This window comes from Pseudopodoces humilis, chromosome 6, assembly GCF_049639895.1.
Source record: "Pseudopodoces humilis isolate 2021_Gansu_Grassland_sample_001 chromosome 6, ASM4963989v1, whole genome shotgun sequence".
In the NCBI taxonomy this organism is placed as follows: Eukaryota; Metazoa; Chordata; class Aves; order Passeriformes; family Paridae; genus Pseudopodoces; species Pseudopodoces humilis.
In genome coordinates this window covers 15,760,911-15,775,035 of record NC_142205.1, presented here as the reverse complement: position 1 = coordinate 15,775,035, position 14,125 = coordinate 15,760,911, and the positions used below count along the sequence as shown (strand labels likewise).

The 14,125-nt window shown below is 38.1% G+C and overlaps 1 protein-coding gene across 4 annotated transcripts in view; it reads left to right on the top strand.

The window, feature by feature from the left end:
• The window catches only part of LCORL (ligand dependent nuclear receptor corepressor like), an 82,238-nt gene extending 69,762 nt beyond the window's left edge, over window positions 1-12,476 (top strand). The window contains exon 8 of one of the 4 annotated variants that reach the window (XM_014261411.2): window positions 12,205-12,476. In XM_014261411.2, the coding sequence (XP_014116886.2) occupies window positions 12,205-12,248 (44 nt within the window). In that variant the 3' untranslated portion in view covers window positions 12,249-12,476. Of the gene's footprint in view, window positions 1-10,722; window positions 10,910-11,282; window positions 11,823-12,204 lie in introns of those variants that run through there. The other 3 variants (XM_014261415.2, XM_088055942.1, XM_014261427.2) reach the window with 3 other exon arrangements.
• The last annotated feature ends 1,649 nt before the right edge of the window (window positions 12,477-14,125 follow it).

The following is a 14,125-nucleotide window of genomic DNA, read 5'->3' as shown; positions in this document are numbered from 1 at the left end:
ACATTTGAGACTAATAGAAATGTTTTTGTTATTTGGTAACTGGATATTAATTTAATACAAATAGTATTTTTGCCATATTTTAAGGACGGTATTTCTTTTTCGAAAGCCTTTTTCTCTCCAGTGTTTCCTGTGGTCAACATGGAAAAGAAAGGCTCTCTAAAATGTCCTTGAATCTTGAATGTCACTGAGAATGCTGTGTCTCTGAAAGCTGTTGACAACCTTCAGGTTCTAATTAAGACAGATTTTTTTACCGTGATCAGCAACTAATTAGATGGATATGTTTGAAAGGTAATTGCTGTATAGGAGAAGCTTAATATTTTAAGAGCAGCATTTTGGCAATATTGCCGTGCACACCCCACAACAGAGACACAGTTTGGCGGGTTTGCCCTTGGTGGCAACCAGGGCAGTGTCATGCTTCCTGTGCTCAGTGTCATGTCAAACATAATTATGGTTTTGGTTGTGTGATCTGGATAAAGAATATCATTAGCCATGTTTACTTCATAGTTATTTAAAGATTTTGTCAGACATCTTGAAAGAAATCAGAGGAAAACGTTTGGAAATCAGAATTACGGGTTTTACCAAATACAATTATATAGAGATGTGTGATTTATAGACCTGTACCTGAATATATTTGTGTAGGGATATGTGCTACCTGTGAACCTTTCTAAGGTACGATTTTAAGAAAAAATCACTTCTTTGAAAAACTGCAAGTAGAACCTCGGTTGAGATGCCAATTGGGAAGTTATTTGGAATTTTTTACTTTGTTGCTCACGAGGGTTTTTTTAATAATGCTTTATAAAAAACTAGAAAAGTGAATCTTATTTCACTGCTAGTCAAATAAAAGATTGAAATTATTGTAACTGAGTAATAATTAATATGTACTCCACAATCCTAACCAGGTTAGGTCTCAATGTTTTGATTGGTTGCAGTGTCACTTGATAAAATAATGCTGTTCTTGAGATAAATCTCTCTCCATCATCTCCTTTCAATTCATGAGGTATCATCTTGAAACCCATCTATGAAAACCACAGTTTTCATATCTCCTCCATCTGCTATTTCTTTTTTCCCATAGTTGGATTGCCAGCTCTCAACAGACTGTCTTATTTTCTCATCTAAATGTTCACTTTATATTTCATTCTCAGTGTGTGATTTTTCATGAACTTTTTTTGTTAATAACTTAATAAATCAGATTATCTATGTTTTCCCTGCAGTTTTGTACCTTTTTTAGAAAGGTGTGCACACTTTTTCAAGGGAGGTGATGATCCCAATTGGGATGTCAAGTCATTGCATATCATCTCTGCTCCTGTAGTGAAAACTGTACCTTTGCCATTGGCTGTCTCTTCCTGTGTTGGCTGTCCTGCTGCTTTTTGCATTTCAATACACTTATTTGTAATGTTGCAGCAGTACAGCACTGACATGTGCTTCATCTGTGTGCCATGAGAGCTGCCTGTGCCTTTGTCCCAGAAGTGCCTGTCCTGCACTGGTGCAGCTCTGGAGTCCTGCTGAGCTGTGGTTCATTTCACAACATTGGTGTTACCCATTTTGTTTATTCCACAGCCACAGCTCAGACCAGCCAGGCATTACCATTACACTGGATATTCCACATTTCTCTGCATCCTGCCTATATATTTTGCTCGCCTTTAGTACCAAACTGTAACTGATTCTCAGATCATGCATCAGCTTTCCTTTTATCCCAAGCTGTGTGTTTGTGAGTGCCAAAGGATATTCTGGAGAAGAACAAGTGCAGCCCAGTTTTATTCCTGTTTTGATATTTTACTGCACGTTTCTCACTATGTACTTTGGCTGGTCCATTCTGTCTGGTCCATACACCTGCCAAGAGATTTTTAATACCATGAGCAAAATGTCAGTCAGCTTGTGTCACAGATGTCTTCAAATCCAGGTAGGGAAAATCTTTTAGAAAAAGCCATAACAGATTTTTGATCCATTTTTTTTTTGTATTGAAGACACATAAATTTATTTTTTTTCCTACAATGTAAGGATGTGTCTTTTCCAAGGTCAAGATATTTAAACAGATTGCATCTTCCTATCTCTATGATTTTGGGTCAACAGCTCTGGATGTTTTACAACTCTGGACAAGTTACAGTTTCTGCTGCCACATTCATGGCAAATTGCACATTCTGTTCTTGTGGGACAGGTCAAGCAATTTTTGTTTCTTTGCATTTTTTCATAACTGAAAGGGGACCGTTTTCTGATGCTGATTCCTCATGTTCCAGACATCAGTAAAGGCTGTTTAGATTATTCTTCAATTTCTTTGGAGTATAAATAATGGTATCTCTTGCTGTGTCAAGGGGATGTAAACCTTTAGTGAGAAACTTCATGATTTGTGGAGGCAATGTGCCCTTTTCTGTATTCTTTTCTTTGGTTTCATCAATCTGACTAGATTTTACTATTTGATCTGTCTTTTCAACAGCAGAAATTCACCTGACTTATGTCTGCTTTCACCTTTATTGGTTCCTTACCGCAAATTAACTTTAGGCAGGAGTTTCACACTTTCTTTCACAAGGAGCTGTGCCACTCCCCTGCTCTCCGTCCTCCACTTACTGCCACATGCTCCTTTCTGTCTCTGCTTCTGGGCATCCCTAAGAGGAATCTGCTTCTGTCTTTTCTCGTGGCTCATCTGTAAGTAGGGCAGATATCTTAACTTGAATGCAGCTCTTTCTTCAGTGAAAATCAACTTTAAAGCTGCTTTTCTTACTTCATGCATACCAGTAGAAATGGCCTTAAAATTAACTTAGGAGGTAAAATACTTTCAAAAGTGTAAGTCTGAATTTCTGCTTGGTTTGGGATGTTTTATATCAGTTGTCAAGCAATCAGTGAGTAATGTGACTACAATCAAGTTTTTCCAAGCAGATCTTATGTAGGTATTCTTATTCTTTGTTTTCATTTTTAGCTCAGGGTAGAGTATTTCTAAATTATGATTCTGCTAGGAATTAGAATAATGAGGCTTTCACATTTCTTATTAAAATACATGCATACATGAAAATTAAGATGTTCAGGGAAGTCAGTCTTTTCAGATGGATCTTGTCACAAGTTCCTGTTACCTAAGGTGTGGATTTCACAAATACTCAGAGATTATACTTGATATTTTACTGACACAGGCCTGCCCTCAAAGCTGTCTTATTTCAAACTATTGAAATCTTGGTCCAAACAATAGATTATTTCCCTGTACATGAAATGGAAACCTAGCTGGAAAAAATCTTGTCTAGAAGCTGTAATGATTTAAATATTTTTCTTTAAAAATAAATTCTTATTCTTGAATTGTGCTCTCTTGCCTATGTGTAAATTCTTTTAGTTTGAATGCAGGGTAAATTTTAGGGGGAAAAAACCTACTTAAAATTAGTCTTCAGTCTTTTTATTGGGGTACTTGGTATAATTTTCGAAACATTCAATAATGATAATTATTTTTAAAAAGTAAGAAAATTATTTGCATTGCAAGTAAATATTTAAGGGCTGTACTTAAGGTATCCATTTTTAAAATTTGGTGGTTTTTTGTTACCTGTGTGTTTGAATAAATTCTCTTGTGTACCATATTTGTTGCTGACATTTCCTATTTATCAGTTTACTACTTACAGCTGGTTTTAAATTACATTTAAGTAGTAGAAATCTCAGAAAAGGAAATTACTTATTTGCAAATTGCTGTTTGACCTTCCTTAATTCAGAAGTCTGGTGGGTTTTAAACTACCCAGGGACTGTCTCATCATATTTCTGAGATGATCTCTCTCCGTAACATAATTGCATTTGTAATGTCAAAAAACTATTATGGATTAGAGATTAGAACTCAAATGACAGGACTTTCATAGCTGTATTCTTCACTTCTCTGAGATGGAGGCATTGGGCTTCCTCAGAACAGCCTGAACCAGCAGCACACATTGTTCTGAACCTCCAACCTTCGCCTTATTGCCTCATTCAAAACCATTTTTAATTATGATTAGGTAGAAAAAAAATAGCAAAAGCTTTTCTTCTGTTATAGTATGTTTGTAAGTCAAATACAGGTCATCTGCACAACAGGTGTGTAGGGTTTTTATTTATTTGCATGCTGCTAACTTCTAGTAATAACTAGAAATTAGTTTTCTTTCAGGGAACTGATGATCAGAGGAAGGCTTGTTTCATGGTGGTGCCTAGAAGGAAACAATTCATTATGTTCATCATCAAATTAATGATGATGCCTTTCAACTGTTAGAATCCTAGATGCTTTTTTGGTACCAAGATCTTTTAAGACAGTATGCTATGAACAGTTTGAGATCATAAGATTATTTCTTCTCTTTAACAGGTTATGTACTATCATCACTAGTAAATTACGCCCTAAAATTTTATGACTTCTTCATGCCAACTTCAGTGACAGCTTACATTAATATTCTACTTCCTTGTTCTTGAAGAATCCTGTGCTTCTGTGGACTGTTAAAGAGTAATACCACAAAAACATGGTGATTCTTGTCAAAAAGATCACTGTTCTACATAACTTTCTCAGTCAGGCAGCTTTAAATAATTATAACTCAAAAAGGGAGAAGGAATGCTGTTGCTATTTAAACTTGTTAACATACATTCATGTCTGCCCTGTATTTTCGGGAGCCATTAGAATAGAGCTCTGTGCTTCCATGGCTGTGCACGACTGATTAGTTTATTTTTTAAAAGAGTATTGGTTCCCAAATTCTTCAGTGAAATTGCAATTTAAACCTTTTATGTTGCCTATGATCTGTTGTGTGTAATTTTCTGAGGCTGACTGGTTTTGGGGAGAAAGTTATTTCTCTGATTGCACTCTGAAACTGTTGCCATCCATCCCACTTGCCAAATGTTTACCTGAGAATGTCACCACCTGCTGTTCAGTGTTACTGTTGTGCTGTGGTCTTTGAAGATGAAGTACTAATGACCAGTACTGCTATATAATGTGTCTGGGCAAGTTAAAGCTTGAACAGTGTGTGTGTATCTCAATATATAGATTCAGAAAAAAGCTACCAGTAAGTAATGCTCTTTCACTGGCAGGCCAAGAGTGCTCACAAATTCCTAGTTGCCACTTCTAGCTATCCTTCTCGTATATATTTTGTATGTATTTCATTCATATTTCTTTTTTTTTTCTCAAACCAAGAAAACAACTCTAAGTTAGTCTGAAGAGCAAAATAAACTTTCCACCATGATTTTGGTCTGGGATTATGGCTGGTTCTGACTTCTCACCCTGTCTTTTTGTCTCCATTCAGTTCACGTCCTTTCTTAGTATTCTGTACTATTTGTCTTAGCACTCCAGCTGTGTTAAACTCAGCTCTTATATCTAACTTTTAAAACTCCCTGAATATTGCTTATCTCCCCATCTTGCTTCAATTGATTTCCACGGCATTACTTTCTCTCTCTGATTCCCAATTGAAATTCCATCCGCACAGCTGAAATATGTTATTTCATATTACAGTGAAAATCCAGTTGGTAAATGGAAATGAGACATTAAAATTTTCCTTTGTAAATTTCTTTGCTGCTGGGTTCTGCCATCGTGGAAAAAATGAATTTAAATTTTAGAGATACTCAGTCAGACAGTGCATGCTTGGTTTACTGTCTTTTCAATATATACTACATTATCAAATCAGTCTCTAGTGGAAATCATACTGAGGCTGCTGTAGTCTTTCTAGATTTTAACCTAGTGTATTCTACTAGTTCCTTTCTTGTGAAATTGTTTGAGTAGAGTTTGTATAGAGAACATTTTTTAAATTCTGCTAAAGTTTTACTGTTTCTACTCAGTGTTTTTGAAACCTTTCTGTAAAAGCCTTGAGTCTGTGCTGTGTGTCACAGATGCTCTTATGCTTTCCAAGCTACCAGTCCGCAGTCATTGCTGGCAGTGTTTAACAAGTGCAGTTTGCAGTCAGACAGGAGGGTAAGAGCCAGTCTGACCTTGCTCCCAAATAGTGGGGAAGGAGATGTTTTTATCTGTAGTGTTGCAAAAGACTTAGAGAAACACAGCCCTACGGTGATTCTTTCATAGCTGTTTTACAGCGCACGAGCACACAGCATCAGTGGTACTCTCTGAAGGGAGATGCTGAGGACTGACCTAACAGATAAGAGACATTTTTACCCATTCCTACTTTTTCTTTCTCCTACTTTTTTTCAACATGTTGTGACAGATTAACTCAGCAAATATATGGACTTGATCTAGACAGATTTTTTTATAACTTTCATTTCATACAACAACAGGTGTCAAATATCCTGTTTTTATCCAGAAGAACATGGCTCCAAACTGCAGAGAAAATAAGCAGTTCAAAGAATATTCTTTTCCTTTTGTGCTTGGCAGCCTCAACTTGTCTGGTGTTGCTCTCCCATCTTGCTATTAAAAATCAGTATTTCCAATAGTATAATGATGATTTGGGTAAAACTAAAGAAATAAATGTGAATTTTCAGAAAAAAATAATTGTATTCAGGCAGTTTTTACAGGAAGTGTGGAAAAGAACAAGGTTTTCTTTAGCTCTTAGGAGCACGGGGAGGCCACTCATTACTTCTGTAGAAGGTTGAATTAAAACCTTTCTATTGATTCCTTTTTATTTAATGATATGAGGAAATTTTTTTGGGGAGAGATGATCCCTTTAGGCCTCAGCAGGTCTGGAAACTTAGCTGCACACAGGGTTCTCTGCTTAGCCAAGGAGACCAGCGAGGACCTGACAGTTCATTCATGTTACTCTGATCTGGCTGCTGCGACGAGTCAGAATAACACAGAAAAACACAAACAATCCCTCCTTTCTGCAGCGGTGTTGAAAGATGGTAAATTCAGAGGTGATTCAGTAGTGGTGATAGGGGAGCTGGGAGTTAAAACACACACAAAACCATCCTGAAGTCCTCACTGGCTGTTCAGACCCACTGGTTTGGTGTGCAGCAGCTTCCAAAGCAAGCCCAGAGCACGTGAGGGCGTTCCAGCTTGCACTGACTCAGCAGTGTGTCCTGTCACCGTGCACAGCACGGTGTGCCCATGTCCTCAGTGCCACGCCTGCCACCCTTGTGTTTCACATGGCTCTGGGGAAGAGTCAAACCTCTCTGAGACTGAACAGACCCCTTGCACAGAGCCATGGCAGAGCACCTACTGAGGGGCTGCTGAATGTGGCTCTTCAAGGCATTTTTTCAGACTGCTCATTTCAGATCAAAAAGTATAGACAAGTTTCCATATCCCTTTTTTTGTTCTTTACTTTCTAAGAAGAGACAACAATTATATGGATCAATTATTACAAATGGTGAAATATAAAATCTTTTCAGCTAAGCAGTAAACATGTTACCTGCACTTCAGGACTATTTAGAGAAAAGGGCTAGGAGAGGGTAGTGTAATTAAAGATGAAGAAAAAAATACTCAATTTTCAAGAAATCTCACTAATTTGTCGTACAAATTTTGAAAAAAAATGAAGATGGTTTTCATCTTTTTCACTGGAATTTTAGCACTGATGTCCTGTCTTCAAATTCCCTAGTGGAAACAGAGCTATTGGATATGCTGTGGCTGGAGTTTATGTTCCATGTCACAGAAGCACCTGTAGCTGACTTACAGAAATCACGTGCACAGAAACTGATTAACTGAGTCAGTCCCAAGTGAATAAAAACAAAACAGATGATAATTGCTGGAATGGTAAACACATGGCATCAGAATTGGAAATTGTAACCTTTTTAGAGAGCATTATTTAAGGTTAGTATATGCCTGTTGTCTAGGAAATTTAAAAGGAACTCCATCTTACTGGTGTGAGTGTTGGTAGTGCACAGCTCCAGGGGGCTGTGGATATTCTTCCAGGCTCTCCTGAAATAGGCTCCATGGCTTCTGGGACCAGCAGGCTGTACTCAGAATTCCTAACAGGAGGGTTGCTGTGTGTAACATCTTCTTTTGCTAGGAATGCTTAACACACTGTGGAGCTTGCGCAAGCAGGGTGGAATAAAATTTAGAGTAGAATCTGTTGATGGATTTGACTGGAGAAATCCAACTGCATCTGTTTCATTTTGTGCCTTTAATTACATTCTCTGATTCAGAAATATTTAAATACACCAATTTTTTTACCTTGTTACATCAAAAGTTGGAAAATAAATCACTACAGGTAAAGGAATGAAAAGCAAGATAAAAGACTAGGTTTTTCTCAGTTAACAAACACATTAATTGAGATCTCGAACTGTATTATTTTTCACTTTATTTTTATCAAGGTAAAATTTTCTAAAATACTTAAAATTTTGTGTTGATGTTACCCATACCAAGGAACTGGGGGAAAAATTTAACATTTTTCTATTCCTGTTTTTATGCATTCATTTAAAAAGCAAAATCTTGAGTTTCCTAGAGTTTTTCCCTTGAGAGGTAAATAGTTCGCCACATAACATGTATTATCAAGACATACTTCAGCTCTAGTTTTGCAAATTCAGTCCAGCTTACTGCACCTTGTACAGAAACCTGTATAAAACTAAAAGATGTGGAGTAGGACAGTCCCTGACAGAGCTGAGTCCTTGGAAAGGGCTGTTTGGTACTATAGCAGCACTCAGCATTTCCATATGTAGTCCAAGCAAATGGGAAGGAATGATGGTCACACCAAATCCTAGGATACACTGTTAGCACCAACAGCGTAGTTTGGAAAGTGGCCCTTACCAGCTGGGTACAACTCCTAGTTGATCTACAGAAGGAACGTACCAGGTCGTACAAAGAGCCCAAACCTTTGGCTTTTTCTGTCTGGCACTTGCCCAGCATTCAACACAGTTTATCTACTGCTTAAAGACAGTAGAAATGCTGGGTTTTAAAGCATTTTGCAGGTATATACTATTTCATAGCTTGCAATTTCTTGGCTCCCAAGGCATTTATGTTCCTTTCAGATAGCAACCACCACCAAAAAAAAAAAAAAAACCAAACCCAAAAACCAAAACAAACAAAGTAAAAAAAAAAAAAGCCACAAAACCCAAACCCATGACAACTCAGAAAAAAACCAAACCAAAATATTCCTACCCTACCGTTCATTTAGCTGCTGGGTAGTTGTTACAAGTCATATTTTGCTACCTGGCCATGCCTGAAAAGCACAAAATCAGTAGGGGTGAGGAAAGCTGCTAACTGCAGAAGTCACTTTTAACACCATCTCCCATATGCACTTAATCTCATGGTCATAAGGAAAACCTTTGACTTTCTGAGGGCAAAGATCCAAGTCTGAAGAGGTTGTAAAGAAGAAAAAGTAACCTTGCTGACTGAAGTTCTGTCCATCATCTACACCTACACTCCTGTTCCTGCAGGAAGGAAAGATCAGGGCAACCAGAGGAAAAGGGTAAAAAGGAAAACCAAACAAAATATGGAGGCTGAATAATGACACAAGTAAATGCAGAGCATGGAAGCAGTGCACCAGTTTGGAGGGTTGGGAACTATGAGTAAATGAGAAATTTCTGTTTTACTGCCATGTCAGAAAGGTAAACAGCCTTGAGGGGTGCTTAAATTAAAATGTGAAAGCTGTTGTCTAAGCTCTTCCCCTTTTGCTGTGACAGGAAATGTTTCAATCAAAGTCAGTCACTGATATTTGAATAACACAAGCCAATGCTTTAGGGTACAGTCCTACACTGACTGACTATTCTCAGCTACTCTTTGCGCCCCATTGAGTGCTACACTACAGCCCATTCAATCCTCCAGAATGTGCACCTGAGTTGTGATGAACCTGCTTTTCTCAAATGCAGCAAGTAAAAGCCATTTTTGCTGCTTAAATACCCTTTTGATATGAAACTGTTCAGACAGGTTTTATCACGGCGATTACCTCCTATTCTTAATTATAGTACTTAGAACATTATTTTTAGTACCTCAGAAATATTTTCAACTTTGTATCATTCTTGAAATTCTCAAAAACTTTGAAAAGGATGGTGAGAAACAATGTATCACACATGGGGACAAATCACTGCAGCAGGTAGACAGTAAAATAAAAGGGATGAAGAGGTTTGAAATGAGGATTGACATTGTCTTCTGAGTGTTTTATATCTTAAAGAACTTCTGAGTGCTTTATATATTAAGAAAGATTTTTTGATGATGAGGATGGTGAAACACTGAAGGAGGTTGTCCAGACAGACGCTGGATGTCCTCCTGTTCCTGGAAACATTAAGGATCGGGATGGATGGGGCTCTGAGCAACTTGATCTAGTTGAAGATGCCCCTGCTCATTGCAGGGGGGTTGGAGTAGATGACCTTTAAAGCTGTCTTCCAACCCAAACTGTTTGATGATTCAATCCACACATCTGTCTTAGTGTCCCCCACAAAGGACTGGGTTTCTTTCCCTTCTTGTATTACTTTTTTTCCTAGATTTAAAACAAAATACTTTCTATATGTCAGTCCTTCCTTGGCTGCACTAAATTAATATTGTCAGCAATAAAAATAAGACTTTTGCCCAGTTCCTGCTCTGTGCCTTTACAGTAATCAGCTGGAGATGGTTTAAGCAAGGCCAGCTGTTACTGCACCTCCTGCTAAGGAACAGCACCAGAGGAGACTGACCTGGGGACGGGTGCTGCCAATGGACAGGGCCTCAGCCATCCCCACACAGACAAGCCCAATCTGCTTCACACCACAGCACAGTCGGGTTCTAATCTTGGTGTTTCTGGAACACAGTGCACTAAAACAACAACAAAAATCCACAACAGAATACAGGATCTGCCACCACCTCATCTTGCCTCTTAGCAGCTTGTTTGCAGGGCAAGAGGAAAGTGTACTAAACTTTTTCTCATTTTTTTCCCTCTCCTACCCCCACTTTTTTTCTCACAGCACGCTACAAGTGAAAGTCTCGGAGCCGCAGAATTCAATAGACATGAACACAGAAAATGAACATTTGAAGTCCATAAAGATGTGCCTTAATCAGCCCACTGAGTGGAATCTGAGTTTTTCAGCAGCATCTCTCGCCAGCTGTAAAGTTTTTAACCAAAATCTCAAAACTGATGAGAACAAATAGATTGCAGCTGTTCTTGCACTATTATTTTGTACATTGTTCCTGATTTTTTTTCTGCTAAATAATAAGCATTTATTACATTGATCTTGAAATGATCTTGTGTGATTTGGCTTTATATACTATTAGCATTATTCAGTTTGATGTACTTTTTCTTTTCTAAATATGAAGTTTCACATCTGACCATGAAATTCTTGCCGTACAAATTTATATCAGAATCGGATGTTCCCCTTTAATAGTATTGTGATTTTTCTATGTTCTTTAAATTCAACTATGGTTTCCCAATTTTATTTTTGTGCACGAAAGTTAATATATTATGTAATTTGTGGCATAGGTCACCATGTAAAGATTTATGGTAATAATTCAAACCAATCTGTAATAGGTGGAGACCGACTACCTCGAAGCAAAGCAGTACAAAGGTAAATTATCTGAGGAGATCTCCTTCACCAACGGATTGAATTGTATGGAAGCACCAGTTTGTTTCTGCAGTACGCTTTCATCTTCACTTACATTGAGGACTTCTGTGTGACAGTGTTTAATGACCCTAATGTCTAAAAGAAAGACCAAGCCTGCTGGAGAATCTCGTGAAAGATTGTCATTCAACAAATCTGTATCTGCACTTTTTGAGGTTTCTGCTAAATGGTCTTTCTTCCCCATTTGTTTTTATGAATTTATGCCTGCCACCAATTAAAATGGATGTAAATGTTCTTCCTATTTCATTTTTTTTCCATGTACTTTGGAAATTCAATGTAAAATCAAAATTTTATCTCTACTCAAAGAAATAGTAAATGGTTGTAGCTGACTACATTGTAGACATTCCATGCTTAAATGATCTTAGCAAGGTTCATGTACTTCATTCATCGAAACTTTATTATTAATAGAGCTATAACAAAAGTGTTAGAATAAAAAACCATATAATATACTTCTCTTTTCTGGAGTCATACATTCAGTAGCTAGAGTAGAGGTTTCTTAATTCATTATGAGTTGTCTGTCCTTTACTTGACAATAACTTTCCAAAAGGAAATTTCCTTGGAAGACAATGTATTTTATAAAACAAAGGTTTTAAGGATTCACCTTACAAAAATAAAGGTGCACTTCCTCTTTACAGAGGTTTGTTGGTTTGCAGGTGCAGCCCAGTAACTGAAATAGAGATTGTTATGAATTCTGGTGTCACAAGATCCCAAGAAGGTATTGAGTCACTGAAGCATTGGACATGATTAAAAGTGCAGAATGTGATTAAAAGAATAAACATTCATCATGTTTTGAGCTGTTTAGAAGGTCTTTATGTATCCTAACTGTTACAGGTACCGTGGATTCTGTGGGCCAAGAAAGACAAAAGGAGAATTAAACTTCTCAGGGGAGAGGAACTGAAGTTGACTTCTGTGGAGCCCTAGCAAAGCAAAAGGATCAGTAAGGAGTCAGGCAGGAGAACACAGGAGTCTTACAAGCACTGGAGCAAATGCAGCTGGAATTGTTTGTGTGCCCATGGGAGGACATGCCACATGGACTTTTCTGAATTCAAAGACCCAGTAAATACCAGAACCTCACTGGTTTGAACATGCCTTCCTCAGCTCCAAGCAGAAGCCTCTTTTTTGTTAACAACTATTTATTATTATTATTATTCCTTTGAGTTTTATTTGGCTGCTGACTTGAGAGTTTTCAGGCATAACCCAAGCTCACTAGCCCCTGCTGCTGTCCTTCAGCCTGGAGAGAACCAGCCTAAGGCTGGTTGTCAAGAGAAGCTGTTTTAGTGCATAGGCTGAAGAGACTGAATACACAAGCAAACAGGAATCACAAAATTTGTTTTAAGAAACAAAAGCTAGTGTCAAACTAGTCAAACCAAAGTTTGATGAGTGACCACTGCTATTTCACCATTATTTAATAGGCAGTGAAGTTTAGGTCTAGTTCATGTTTGACACTGTTGTGTTTAGCCAGCAAAAAGAGGAAGGACACAGTAATTGGTCCAGAGCAACAAAGAGGCTGTTTTTAAAAAAATTAAAGTATTTTAAGGATTAAAATTTTATTCCTTAATTAAGCAGCTGAGAAGTTAGGTACTTTAAACACATAGAATTAAAGTAAAAACGAGCATTATTTTAGATAGAAGGAGTAATGCATACCAAGCAAAGATTTTTTTCACTGCAAGGATGATGATTCCAGGCATGCCTCCTTGTCACCTTTGGATGTACTCTTGCTACCATGTGACTTTCTCAGGAAGTCAGCTGCATACACTGAAACCTTCATTATCAGTAATAATGAACTTTGAGAGACAGAGCACACCTGATTGTCTCACCCTGCAATTATACAGCCACCCCTCCTGGAAAGGTAATTTTAAAAGAACACATCTAATTTTGTATTACACAGAAACCCCTTCCCTTTACAGTGAGGTAGGCAGTGTGCCCAGCGGGGCTGGAAATTCAGTGCCAGTTGCTGCTCAGGTTTCTGCCTGAAAGGATCACAAAGGTATAAAAGGACATCAGGAAGGTCCATAGTTGTACACCCTGCTCAAAGGCAGCCAGCTGGGAGTAGTTCACACCTAGTCCTGTGTCTTAAAAATTCCTAGGATAGAACCTGTACAGGCAATTTGTTCCAGAAGTTTTTAACCTGTTCCACTGCCTTTTTCATCTTCTCTTCTGGTCTGAGTTTCAGTTTATACCCATTGCTTTTTTATCCTCTCATCATATGCAACAAAGAGCCCAATTTTATCTTTTTACTGGACTCCTTGCAGGTAACTGAGGATCCTCCCGACATTCACAAGCTCAACAAGCCCAGCTTCCTTGGCCTCTCCCAAAGGGCAGGAACTCCAGCCCCACACCAGCCCCTGGAGCCTCCAGTGAGATAGTCTGTTTTCTATTAACACACACCAGTGAAGCCACATCCACAGCTGAAGCATCCACAGACTGGGAGGTGACTTTAAGGAAACCTCATCTTTTCAGTCCAGCATTCCCGAGAGATGCCAGACAGAACCTGTAGATATAGCAAGGCACAGCAGAACAGCAAGAAGGTAAAACTAAAGTCTTATTCAGGAAGACATGCCTAGAGGCTTTTATATGTTTTTATTGCTCCTGCTTTGCCTCAAAATTCAACAAAAGTATTGTGTTGTGGCATTTTTCAGTTTGACAAGTTTCCAACAAAAGCTGCAAAGGATGAAAAGCAACACAATCCCTCTTCCTATTTCCTATATGCAAGCTTGGAAACAGCATAATAGTTTGGGCATTACACTTTAGA